This window comes from Chaetodon trifascialis, chromosome 5, assembly GCF_039877785.1.
Source record: "Chaetodon trifascialis isolate fChaTrf1 chromosome 5, fChaTrf1.hap1, whole genome shotgun sequence".
NCBI classification, from domain to species: Eukaryota; Metazoa; Chordata; class Actinopteri; order Chaetodontiformes; family Chaetodontidae; genus Chaetodon; species Chaetodon trifascialis.
Genome location: NC_092060.1, coordinates 26,879,410 through 26,892,994, shown reverse-complemented (window position 1 = coordinate 26,892,994; position 13,585 = coordinate 26,879,410). Strand labels below are relative to the sequence as shown.

The 13,585-nt window shown below is 42.9% G+C and overlaps 1 protein-coding gene across 1 annotated transcript; it reads left to right on the top strand.

Moving 5' to 3' along the window:
• The first annotated feature begins 225 nt into the window (after positions 1 to 225).
• On the top strand, positions 226 to 11,837 carry fgf24 (fibroblast growth factor 24). Its single transcript, XM_070962554.1, has 5 exons — positions 226 to 552; positions 736 to 772; positions 5,442 to 5,619; positions 8,890 to 8,996; positions 11,008 to 11,837. Exons 1-5 carry the CDS (start codon positions 521 to 523, stop codon positions 11,284 to 11,286), a joined length of 633 nt encoding a protein of 210 aa, XP_070818655.1. The 5' UTR covers positions 226 to 520; the 3' UTR covers positions 11,287 to 11,837.
• Positions 11,838 to 13,585: the final 1,748 nt, after the last annotated feature.

Sequence of the window (13,585 nt, the reverse complement as noted above, 5' to 3'; positions counted from 1 at the left end):
TAAAATGACCCATGCAAGGTGTAGAAATCACCCGCAGGTACGGACGGAGTTGAGGAGCTTGTGATCTCTGGAGCAGCAGGATTGGGATTGTGGGGAAACTTGGCTGTAGGTGCGCAAAATTCGGTGGATATTTTTTTATCTATTTTTTTTCTTTTGGAGCGAGGGAATTTTTTTTTATTTTGGCGAGATTGAGTGCTGAATCCTTTCCACGTTTGGCACCGATTTACGGAGACGTTGCGGGATTCCGGGGAGCAGAGGAAACTGCGCTGGGAAAAAAATCTTCTGGATAAGTCCCCCCAACAAGGAAGCACCTAATGTTGCACCCTGTGACTCTGCTGCTGCTCTCCAGTGATCTATCCTTACACTGGGATTCAATCTCCTACTTACCCACGGAGTTGTGTGCGTAAAGGACGCGCAGGGGGAGCGAAAGCGAGAGAGAGGGGGGCGATTTCGCCAACCTTTCCCGGGGCTCTAAATCTGTGGAAGCAGGTGTATTTCAGGTGTATTTCTGCAAGTCAAGATGTCTCTGCTGCCTTCGAGGTTCATATACGTGTAAGTATTCCACATCTCCGTTTGCCTTTTGCACATAAAACCATGCATTCTTACCAATAGAAGTCGCCAAAAGCTTCATATTTGCGCATTGCTTTCATCCAGGTAGGCTGCATTTATTCTTCATGTAATTGCCTGTATGATTCACTCCCCTCCTCTCTTCTCTCTCCCTCTCTCTCCACGTAGGTGTTTACATTTTCTGGTACTCTATTTCCAGCTGCAGGTATGTTTACTCCCACGTTCCTCTCCTTTTTATGTGTCCATGTTTGCATGTCACTGTGCAGCTTTTTAATGTGAGTAATGCTGATGATGGGGATGGGTTCTTTTCATGGTGGTCCCGACGATATTAAACGCGGCGTTGACTTCCTTTAGTTTAAGCCATGTGGATGGGTATGAATTAGGGTCCTGAAGGGAAAAAAAAGTCGCTCGGTATTTGTAGGAGAGCATGTGCTGCGCGGAAAAAAACAAACAAGGATGTATTGTAAAAAAAAACAGCAGCAACAACAACAACAACAAAAGCACAAAAACAAATAATTAAAGTACAATAAATTTACTGAAGAGACGGGAGATTATAACAGTAAAATTTTGCTATGCAATGAATAAAGTACCGTAAATGTAGATTGAGCATCGGGAAGATGCAGTTCACTGCATGAATATTATAGCAGCGTCATCGCGATAGGATGCAGGAGATACAAATGCAGTCATTGCCCTGTAATCCTTATAAATGATGGATGAAGAAAGAATATAACCCCTCTATAAGAAACATTGGCTTTGGTTTTGGGAAAACTCGAATGTGAAGTGTAGCTGTCCTGCGCGCGCACTGATCTCCTGATAGCTCATCAATAGCATCAATTTGGCGAAATGTAATTAAAATCTGTCGTTTTTAATCTGGAGTTCAAGTAGCAGATTCAGTGTTTTACAACAGAATAGTGTAGTAAATATTCTGATCCCCGGGGTTAGAAAGTTGTTCTGAGAACAGATGGGCTCGTTTGGCGCTTGTTGCCTCAGTTTTTATTAGTTGCGTCTCACTTTGAACAGTAATGATTTGCAGGCATCCACTCACCTAATTGCGCGCTGTGATCCAGATAAGACGCGGAGAGCACGCTGCCTCCCTCATAAAGCTATCTGATCACTTTATTGGCATGACGTGTTGGATCATAATATTCCACGAGCTGTTGTTTTAAATTAATTTCTCAGTGTTGTTATGATCTTAAATATTAAAGCAGGACAGACTCGGTTTTATCTCCCATCCACTCCTGGGGTGCATTTTCTCCTACATCAGCATCTCACAGCTGGCAACATTTTGACTGTAGTTTTTTTTTTTTTTTTTGCAATGCAATTATATCTTTAAGAGATTAAAAAAAAAAAAAAAAAGATTTTTGTCAGAAAAAACTGAATCATACCAAGGGGAGTTCACATTTTTGGGACAAAGGAAACTCTACAGGAGGGAAAGTCTGAAAAATATTTCAAAGACATTTTATTGGTTGCACAATTCTATTTTAGTAATTTTTTTTCATCTAGTGCTGCTAGGATCTCCTTGTCTTGGTGGGGCTGCTGTTAGCTCTCAGGGACAAAATAACAGGTCTAACTACTGGCCTAAAAAAAATCTGATCCCAAACCTTTTCATGAAATTTCCAGGACACAAATTCTAAAACCCTAAACCCCCAAAACTTGAAACTTCAATGTTATGTAAGTCTAAGTACTCTGATTATTCCAACAGAGCTGGTGCAAACAAAGCTATAGTGTCGACTGACCACCCCTCACATGTAGAACAGGTTCATGCAGAATGTGGCCCAGCAGACATATGAGGTTTCTGTTTTGTGCTGTTTTAATATAGAAAATATAGAAAAAATCAGATGAAATAAAAGCATGTATCAAACAAAGGAAATGCATTGTGGCTCTGAGTTTCCTCAGACTGGTGATCAAACTTAAGGAAACGCAGGAACAGCCCTTTAAAGCCCTCCTGTCACTTGGCCCCTCTTGTTGTTGGCCCACTCTGCTCCGCGGCGCTGCTGCGAGCAGCTAATGGCTCTTACATGTCATGTTGTGGTTGTGATTTCACGAGGAAAAACAACAGAAGCAACCACAGCTGAAGTAAACTTTGAACGCTCTGCCAACATGTGAGAGTCTGTCTTTCTCTGTTTGTGAGTGTGACCCCGGCAGTGCGTCAAGCAGATAGGAAGGTGTATCTTATATGGATGTGACGACTGAGCTTCCCGGGTTAAGATGAGCTCCAGACTTTTGAAGTTTCAGCCATATCCGTTGTCATGCTGTGTCTTTGAAGAGAGGAGACAGCACGATAAAGAAACCTGCTGCCGTTAGCGTTCACCTCATGTGCTTAGGCTTGCCTTTCCCTTGACGTAAAATGCAACTGTCTACCAAACACACCTTTGTGTTTGTTTAGAGATGGGGAGATTTGGGATAAATCCCGTAGCAGCCCAGTTAGGCCACGTTTTGTTGTGTGTTCGGTTTTTGTTCCTGCTCGCCGGCTTTTAGTGAGAGCTGACAACAGATGCTGATGTTTGACTTTTGAAGAGGATGCATAGTTTGGGATGAACCATTTGCAGTTGCGTGAGTGTTTCGTTTCAAACCAGCATGTATCGAATGTTAGTCCAGCTTTCTTTTTTAGAAATATCTTTAGCTGAAATGAGTATTTTGTGAAGCGCAGAGATCACTCATCAGTCGCACAGTTTGACGTACTGTTCCTTGGTTGCAAAGTCCTGCAGGTAAAATGTTGTGCTACTGCTGCTCATGCCAACTGCTCTGCTCCTAAATGCATCATTTTCCAGAGTTTCCTTTGGGAGCATCATGTGTGAAAGCTTCCATGAGTAGTTCTCTCTGAAAACAAAAAAGCTCCATTGTTTTTGTGGCTCATTGGTCTCCAATAAGACCTTATTCATCATCCTATTGATTTCAATATATAGTAAATGTAGCTTTACACATTTTGTCTGTATGCATTTATTCATATAAGTTATGAGGAAGGTGACGCAGATGTGCATTACCCTAAACGTCTCACAAAGATGAGCTGAAAGTGAAAGTCTTTGTCTCGATTGAGCTGCTTTGGTTTATCTCTGATCTGATGTAAATGTGTCCCTTCATGCAGTAAAACTGTTGATCTGCTGGTTGAGTTTATAGGATTATAGAACTGGTTCAGAGTGACTACAGGGATTAGAGTTACCTTTTTAGGGCTCAAGAAAGTGCTGGTCTTGATTCATCATGTAGACTGTACTAATAAAAAATATTTATTAGAGGACGGTGTGTAACAGGGTTTTCATGGCTGCACAGTTTTTCTTAAGAGGTTGTGTTGCACGTTGGAATACCTTGACTGAATTTGTCTAAAAAGGAGCTGGGCTGGAAGCTATGGAGAAGAAATGAGCCAATAGCGCCGCAGCTAATTTGATATCTGTGCTTTGAGATAAACTTATTATCCACGAGGGAGCATGTCGTAAAAGCATCACAATTTTTTTAGTTTTGATGCCTTGAAGTCAATATCAACGCCACAAATTTGTTGCATCAGTAGAAAGCGCATTGCGATATCCAGCCTCTTGTTTTCTGCCTGATGCCAAAAGTAACATTATGGGCGTGTTTCCTAAATGTCAAGATACAGAAGCTGTGTCCCAGTTCAGAGGCTGGATCCTCAGAGGTCCACATTTCCAGACTGAATACGTCACAATGAGCCAACAAGTCGTTCCCATTTCAAAAGCTCGTCCAAATGTGGCTGAGAAATGCTACCTAGTGCTGCATCTCACAATCTGTTGGGCATGTGAGGGCAAAGTCCAAACTCACCGTCAGCTCTGGTTTCAGGGGACGCTGCAGGTCCGACCTGAGGGACCCACCTTCATGGATAGTGTCCTTCAAAGGATTAGGCGCCTAATTTGCCCTCAGATTTACAGAAGTTGTTTATTTTCTCTCTCTGAGTTTAAGGATTTGTTCTTTCTGAAGCCACAACTCCCCATCATGTTTTCTACATGTCATTAATTTACTGAAGTTAGAATAACAAGGGCTCGGGGTATGTAATGTGTATATAATTAGCCACCTGAGAACAGCCACATAAAAAGCCATTACTGTGCAATTACCACACCATACAGCTGGGGAAATGGGATCTTGGCGTGAAGTGAGATTCCAGGGCTCCTGAAAGTATACGTTTCCTCTCGCTCTTCCACATGTTGGGTGACACAGTTGCTTTTCCGACATGCCGTCGAAGTCGACGATTTCCTCTGCTTTTATGTCAGGTCTAAGGTGACTCGTAAACAGCAGGCTAGTGAATTCTGAAAGGTGCAGTTGGACAATGTGATCCAAGAGTCCTCCTACAAGTGTGAGTGTTTTTGTGGTTCAAGGTGCCTCTTGCCATCTTTCAGTCTTGTCTTCCGCCTGCTGCATTTCCTAATTTATGGACCGTACCTCGCCTGCAGGCAGATATTTGTTTGATGATAGTGCAACAGGTCTGGATGCTTCAGGTGTATAATTGCTAGTGGCTTGCTTGCTTGTGGAAATGGAGTACAGGTTTCTCAATATCGCCCGGAGCACATAGTATACCGCTGTCTCAATACAAAGCAACAGACGGTTGCACCGTGGGCTTTGCACTTGTTCTGTGGGATTTTTACTCAAACGGTGACTTCATTAACACATCTTGTTGCATAGTTATCAGCTTGTAAATGCAATGCATATAAAATGTGCCAGTTGAGAAGTGAGAAGAGAGACATTAAAATGCTGCAGCCACAATTTCCTGTTTGGTATCTGAGTTTTTAGCCCCTGAAGCACAATTTTTTTGACACAGGGCCCATAAAAGCAGCAGCAGCACACATTACTCTCAACACCTGTGCCATGCCGATGTCTCACCCTCTTTCTCCTGTCTCTCTTTCCGTTTCCTCCCGTCTCACACCTCTGTGCAGGAGTCCCAGCAGAGCTCTGCTGATTTCAGGTTTTACATCGAGAACCACACGAGGAACCCGGACGACCTGAGCCGGAAGCAGGTCCGGATCTATCAGCTCTACAGCAGAACCACGGGGAAACACGTCCAGATCTTGGGGAAGAAAATCAACGCCAACGGAGATGATGGGGGCAAGTATGGTATGGGAGATCTCCTGTGCATCTCACCTGACACTTTAGCTAGTTTGTTCAAACAGGATGAGAGATCACCACCACCTACCAGTGAGATTTTGGTGCTTTGTCTCACTCCAGCAGCCACTCTGGCTGTTTACTGCCCTTTGTTTAGAGACGGTTTTCCATGCGCTGTGTTGGGCAAAGCAGATGGTGACTTCTGGAAGCCACCAACTACTGGTTGGAGCGGCTGGAAACGTTATGAAATCGCTGACCTTGCAAAGGATATTTACTGCAGCATTTGGGTATCCAGAGCAAGTCTATTTTTATCTTGATAGATTTATAGGCCAGCAGTGTGAATTTCTGCCAGAATGCCTAATATGGACCAAAATGGACCTGTTGGTTTGCCATACTGCAAAATGTTCTTCACCGTTGGTTTTTGAATTTTAGGCCATGAGTTTTGATGCTCGTGTAGAACGCAATCCTGTGGCATTACTCAACTTTATTCTTTCTAAGCGTTGAAAAAAATCATCAGAAATGCAGATGTTTTCCACAAGGAATGGGGCTGTGACTGTCCATACTGAGACATGCAAATCGTGACTCTTAACATTGCATTTTCCTTAACATTGGTGGGTAAGATGAAATGAAAACTATATATAATCTTTCATTTTCCTCACTGTTCACTGGTTGGGCATCTAATGCTGGATTTGGGCAACCAGGGTGACTCAGTTCAGTCCAGCAGTGTGAAAGTACTCCGTGCTAACTTGAAAGCATGAGGACGACAAGAATATTTAACATTTCCAGATACAGTTTTATGCGTCTATCAACTGTAAATATATTCTTTTTGCTTTCTGTGTGGACTTGTTCACAAATTCAAATGAAAACAAATGCGGCGGAGGAGTAAATTGATGGTCAGTGAAGCGCTCTTTGATGCTGTGGAATAAACATAAGGCAGCGGGCCTTGTGTTGTGCTTTCCTGCAGATATTTTGCTCATAACAGCTGACTCACGGCTCGAAAATTGCTGGTCTTGAATGCCTCTGAGTGAGTGTGTTCAGTCGCAGATGCGCCGAGGCGAAGTTTCCTCACTGCTTGTTAGAGCTTGAGTGGAAGCAGATCCAATTTTTCCCATGAGGCCTTGCCAATTCTACCCTCCGCCCCTCCTCCTCCTTCTCCCGCCCCCCCACCTCCTCCTCTTCCTCCTCCTCCTCCCCATCCAGCTGCAGTACCTGGCACCTGTGAACTCCTTTGCACTCACTAATAACGCTCAGGAAGATTCTCTCTTTGCTCTAATCCACTCTCAGTCACTGCAGCTTCGCGGCGGAAGGCCACAAACCACCTCAGAGGAAATATATTACTTCCATGTAGAGCTTTATGACCTCTAAGTCCATATCAGCGCAGCAAAAGTGCAGGCGTTATCGTTCTTAGATATTAATGCTGCATATTCATTACTTTTAAGAGACTAGAACAATCCTTTACCAGGACAATCTGTTGTAAGTTATGCCTGTTGTCCACCCAGAGCTGATGGTGGGTCACTGCGAAGGCTTTTAAACTGATGAACGCTGCAATGTGGACTTAAAGCAGGAGTTTTCAGCTCTTTTGACCCCATACTGAGGCCAATAAATGCTCGCGGCCCCACATTGTCCATGTTTCACCAGAAACCACTGAATTGGTTAAGAATTCACTGGAAGTGGGGTTTTATTGGAAAACATTGATCATTTATTCTAAAATTTAAGTCAGATTTTTCATTTTTCCCCTTTTTGCACACCGAGGACAGCTCTATCTTGACAGCTGTCCAAAAAAAACCCAAAATACACAATATACAAGACATCACAGTGGCAGCGTACAAAGATATTTGCTTGTGGATGCTGCTCTGATAAAGTAAAATCATCCATTTCCATGTGTTAGGGCTCCCAATAGGGTTTAGATGGGGTTACGGACGAAGGACATCCACAGCGGAGAGGAAAATATTGTTTTATCTGATGATCTGGGTCAAGGCTTCATACTTGAGGTTGGATTTTGAGTCTCCATGCAAAACCAGCTCAGAGTGAGAAGGCCAAAGGGTTGTCAGATGGCTCCTGATTTGACTTGCGTAGCTGAAATGTCTTCTTAAACACCATTCGCTTTTTTTTTTTCCTTCTCAAGAAGCCCAAAAAGCTCCAGCCTGATCTTTTCAGTGATTAAAAAAAAAGCCGCTCTTTAGTTCCCAAATAACAAACAGAAACCTCTCTGAACAAGAGAAGGAATAACTTCTACCTTCCCTCGGTTTCACCTTTGAGACAGGTTTCCTTCTTCCCACTTTCCTCCCAAGGTTGGACTTAAGGGTGAGGGGGAGGTGGAGGGGAGTTACTTCTGCCCTCCAGCCCGTCCCATCCCCTTCGCCTATTCTTCCTCTGCTCCCTTGAGCGCTACTGAATGGCCCTGTGTGTTAAACAAATGGATCATCTTAACTTTTTGATTGAGTGAGCACAGACTAAAGGGAACTTGAAACCTAATCCTGAGGGGCACATAACCGCTCCACAAATGTTTGGCAGATCTCTTTGCTGGTCGAGGGGCGAGCAGAGACAAAGGTGACCTCGCAGGGGTTAACATTTAGGATGGGGGGGATAAAAGAGCCGCCGGGATGCGTCTCGAGAGTGGATTACTGCTGTGTCAGGTTGAAGTGATGGTGGCATTGTTGTTTGGTGCATATTTGGTGCTCTATAAAGAAAGTTGTACTCTTATTATACATTGAAAAGACTTGAATGATTTGCTCTGGAGACCCATAATTCATCTCCTTTGTTCTTTTTTTCTTTAGTGCTAAACATCATCATTTTCCACATTCACAGAATAAATGCTCACGCAAAGTTTGCAGTGTTTGTCAAGTCAGTTTATTCATAAAGCTCAAAATCAATAATTTCTAAATTACTGATCTTGTAAACTTTTGATGGATTTTTTTTTCCTGTAATCCTTGATTTAATTCAATGGGTTTTAATCTCTGGGATAGTACAACTAAGACTAGTGGCTTTATGGTCGTGTATTTACTAAAAATGACCGATATATTATAAACCTATGAACACAAATATTTGAAATATCAACCTCATAACCCTAAAATGCTGTCATCTGTTCATTATCACACATTTTAGATTACAATATCGTTTTCTTTGCTTGACTCTTGCTTGACAAAGCTCTGTGATTGTCCCTCATTGAAAAGTATTGAACATGACCCAGACAGATTGGTTCAGATGTATGTGAATCCTTAAGCCATGCACATGTGAGTGGAAAGACTTGCCTTCAACAGAGTTTTCTCTTTCCTGTTCCAGCTCTTCTTGTTGTCGAGACAGAAACCTTCGGGAGCCACATTCGAATAAAAGGAAAGGAGAGCGAACATTACATTTGCATGAACGAGAAGGGCAAAATAGTCGGAAGGGTGAGTGTCTTTTTGTTTTCATTTTGGGAATATCCTAAAAACGATCCTTTGGCAAAAGCTCAGTGTTTTCACTGACACCATCGAATCGCCACTTTCTAATATCAGAATAAATATTTCAAACGGGGCTCTTAATCCAGGCCGAATTGAACAGATCTGCTTTTTCCTGCTGTTTTTGTACACCCTAACAAAACCCCTTTGATAACTAACAGCCCTTCTTCCATTACGTAATCGGCCTACTCCTTTGACACTCGATCAGTCAATTACAGGCTGAAATCACCACAATGCATTGAGAGACTAATGGTCACTTAGGAGGAATGCCATTGCAATTATATCACTTAGTCACACCAGGTGGCCACGAGTGCGGGATGACAGCATGTGACTCTGCGGACGAGCGCTTCGATATGGAAAAGAAGTTAATATCTGAAAACGTACACTGTGGAGGCACACGTGTGATTTTTGTTGCATTAATAACTCTTGCTGTCAGCGTCGGTGGGGCTGCAGTAAGTCACAGAAGTTTTCACTCTCTCATCATGGTCATCTGTTAGAAACATGCATTTTCACTTTCAGTTGCTGGGGCCTCATTTGTTTAAAAAAGCCTACTTTGACCTCCACTGAAGGATTATTTTAAAAAAATCGGCTAAGATGACATTTAAATTATTGATTGTTGGTGGCTTTCAGCTTGCTTAATAAAGCAGCTTGTACTGTAAATCACAGAAATGCCCCCATCGCTATGCAGACATGCTGATAGTTTTGTTTTCATGGGCCCAGCTTTTGAGATATCTGTCTCTGAGACTTGTACTGCCGCCCCGAATTTAAAAAATTCACGGTGTTTTTCTACAAACACTGCGCTGTTACCTTGGATAATCCACAGACTTCACTGCGAAGACTTTTCAGTGGAACTATGACGGAAAGGTCTCCATGAATCTGTTGACAGCGAGGTGTGATCCTAATAAAGAGCCGCTGTAGAATTGCATGATACCCTCCACACCAGCGTGGTGCCTTGCTGAGAGTGATAATAATATCATTATGATGAAGCTACACAAGCCAGGCTTTCCAGTCTTTATGCTAAGCTAAGCTAGCTGTCTCCAGGCTCTCACTACATGTAGCCTATAGACATGAAACTGATATTGAAAATGTCTAACTGTTCCTTTAAAATACCTGAGAAGGAATAAAATAAAACACTACTTGCTTAAATTATAACTCAATCACCAGAATAAACATTTGTCCAAACATCAAATTTGCGTAAACTTTATGTTTCTGTGCATCTAAATTTTCTACTTTATGTTGCTGTTGTGACAAAAATCACGGTTGGAAAACGGCGCTCTTTTGTTTAATATACCTGGTTTGTCGCCACCGTAGTTTGCGTAGCTGTCACGCCACCACCATCCCCTCCTCCTCCCGGTGAGAAAACTCAACATACCAGTAATCTGAATGTCGCTTTGACACCTATTCAAGAAACGTTGATATGATACGTCTGTAATGTACAAGATGAACGTAACCGTGCTTTGCAGAAACGTACAATGGCAACATTTTCCTCTGCCGGTGGTCCATGTCCAGGAAGTGAAATACAGACTGTGAAAAGGCTCAACCAGACAGGAAGTAGCTTCATATAACAGTAGTGCAGCAGACAGTTGAGGCTTGCAGGTTTGATCACTAGTCGTGTGAAAGTGAACAAATTTACATTTAACCTTGAAACTTTTCTACTCAGAGTAAAAAAACGTTCACTTTAAGCCGGGTCATGCTACCCTATGACTTTCCTAAATGTATCTGTTAGCTTTTCAACATTATAGATGTTTGAAAATTAAATATTTGCCTCACACTCACAGCGAATTTGTGATCTCTACACATAAGTATTTTAGACTTTATGCTACAAAACCCTCAACAGAAGAGCAAACCGTTCTGAGCCTGAACAAACTGATGCAATGGAAATAAGTCAGAGCGTGAGCTGCAGAGGAGGTCACGCTGCCATGTTAATAATTAATTAATGTCCCATTTGTCTTCCTTCTTTCAGCCCGATGGCAGGAAGCAGGAGTGCGTCTTTGTCGAGGAATTCCTGGAGAACAACTACACGGCTCTCGTGTCGGCCAAGTACAAAGGATGGTACCTCGGCTTCAACAGGAAGGGTCGGCCCAAGAAAGGCTCGCGGACCACGCAGAGGCAACAGGAAGTCCACTTCATGAAGCGGCAGCCGAAGGGCCGGCTGGACCCGCTGGAGGAGTTTCGTTTCACCACAGTAACAAAGCGGACACGAAGGGCTCGGCGATTAAAACCCAACTCCAAGAGGAACTGATGGGGCCGATGGGACAGCACTAATTTTCCTCGGGTGGAAAAAAAAACAAACTGCATCTGAAAATCTCAAGCTTCTTGTCTTAAAAGAATCACCTTAAAGACTTCACTTGTGTAAAAGAAAGACAGACAAAAAGAACAAAAAAAAAAAGTCAAAGATGTTTTATTTTTGTATTTCAGGATGACTGAATATTTCCTAACTCTTGGATTCTTCTGGGTTGATGTCATTGTGCTAACGTGTCCGTCATGTTATTTATACTGGATAAACTAAAGGACTTCTGAGAGAATTCCTGTCGCCGTCGTCCTCAGCTACGTTTGAACTGCAAGCTGAAGGCATGCTTTCTTTTTGACAATGGGGTCTGAAGCAGGAGCTGACGCAATGTTATAAAAATCAGCCAACTAGAGATTTATTGGAATACCTGTCGGTTTTTGTTTGTGTTTCCCCTGACAACGCGGATCCCATACTTTCCACTGGAATCAGACACCATGGAGATGAGAGGTGGCAGTCGCAGGTGACACTGTGCTGCCGGGATAACTGTGTAGCTTTGAGTGCAATATTTTACAGGTCTCTCTCTTCCTCTTCATCCTTTTTTTTTCCTCCATACGTCTCTCAACCTCGGCTTCGCTCGCGGCTCCTGGAATGCGCTGAACCCTCCGAGTGCTGTGTGTGATTTCCTTGACATTTCCGTGCAGCCTGTGATTCAGCTAAAACACGACATGCTTTGACTAGTCGGGCACCGGCCGCGGCTTCAGCCTTGTTAAAACACACAAAAAAACAAGACAAACAAAAACACAACAGCTGATGTGGTTCTAATTCCGCAAAGTCTTCCAGCTTCATCGCATTCGGGAGATGGATGTTAATCCTTTTGCTCTCCCCTTTTTAACAGCTCCTCCTCGAGTTTTTCCAGAAAAGGATGCCTTGATTCTGTCAGTGTGAGCTAGCTAATATTTTGGGGTTGGCGATGAAGACTTCCTCTACCTCCTTGTTCTTTTTTGTTTATCTTTACCTCGTCGGACTGGCTGCGTTGGAAGCCTTCAGTCGACGCCGAGCTGAACTGAGCTCTTCTTTACCCCCCCCCCCCCCCCCTTCCAAAATGGCCTTTTGACTGTGAGCTCATCTTCGCTCCTTTCACTCTCACTGGATGACAGTCTCAAAGATGCTTTTGGGAAAGCTTTTCCCTGTGCTTGTTGGTCAGGTCAGGGATCCGCAGACGGGAGCGCTGCAGCTCTGACCAACCCCGATCACGTCACGAACCCACATCTGACAGCTGAGGCTTCTCCTCCGATGACCAACCCGTGCAGGATTCTGGGAACATTTTCAGCGACGTGTGGTTGAGTTTGTGTCCTTAAAGGAAAAGTCTGCGCTTTCTGTCATTCCTCCTCTCACTGACGACAGACTCCAGCCCCTTTTCACCAGTAGTATGTATTCGCCTGTCTGCTGGCAGGTTTTTGTATGAGTTGCTACTAACAACATGACACATTTATGATTTTTTTAAACAAATGTAAGCAAAAATAATTTTATGACTATTATTAAGATATTTATTGCCTCCCTTTGTAAATAAAATGTGATGAGTTTTATTTGGCCTCTGTTAATAAAATGAGGACTATATTTTAAAAAAAGACCTATTTTATGTCTTTATTGCACACTGGAGCGAGGTCAGGTTTAGACTGGGGCTTCATGAGGTGCACGCTGAATATGGGACCACCTAAAAGAAATGCTGCAGGTAGCAATTGGTTGGACATAGAGTACATTCCCTTCTCTGCATACTGCCAAGGTATGCATTTTTATATACAAATCCAAAGTGTGAGGATTGCTTTTAAGGTCAGTGCTTTTTTAAATTGAGAACGGCCTGTTGCAACATCTCTGAAGGCTTTTTATATCGCTGAGAGTTCACGGTCGGTGCTTTTTTTAAACACTGATATCGTTGCATAATTATAAAAAGTATTTTTGGCAAAAAAAGGTTGGGTTTTATCTTCTAACGTGTTCTTTTTTTAGCATCAAAAACAAAGATACGCACATATTAATGAAACGTTGCATCATGAACCACATCACAGCTGCGGCCTCAAAACAAAAAATCCACGTTATTTGTCGATGGCGAGGAAGACGTAGCTTCTCGAACCTTTGAGCGCTCAAACACAACTTTACTTTGATGTAAATGCGAAGTTCTCCAGACCAGTAAACATATAATATTTTAGGCATTTTTCTGTCTTTTAAAAGCGCTGAAGGAATGTGGAGTAGCATGCCTTATAATGCTGTGTGCTGGAATGATGTTTACAGTAACCGTCAGACTGAAAGATGGCGG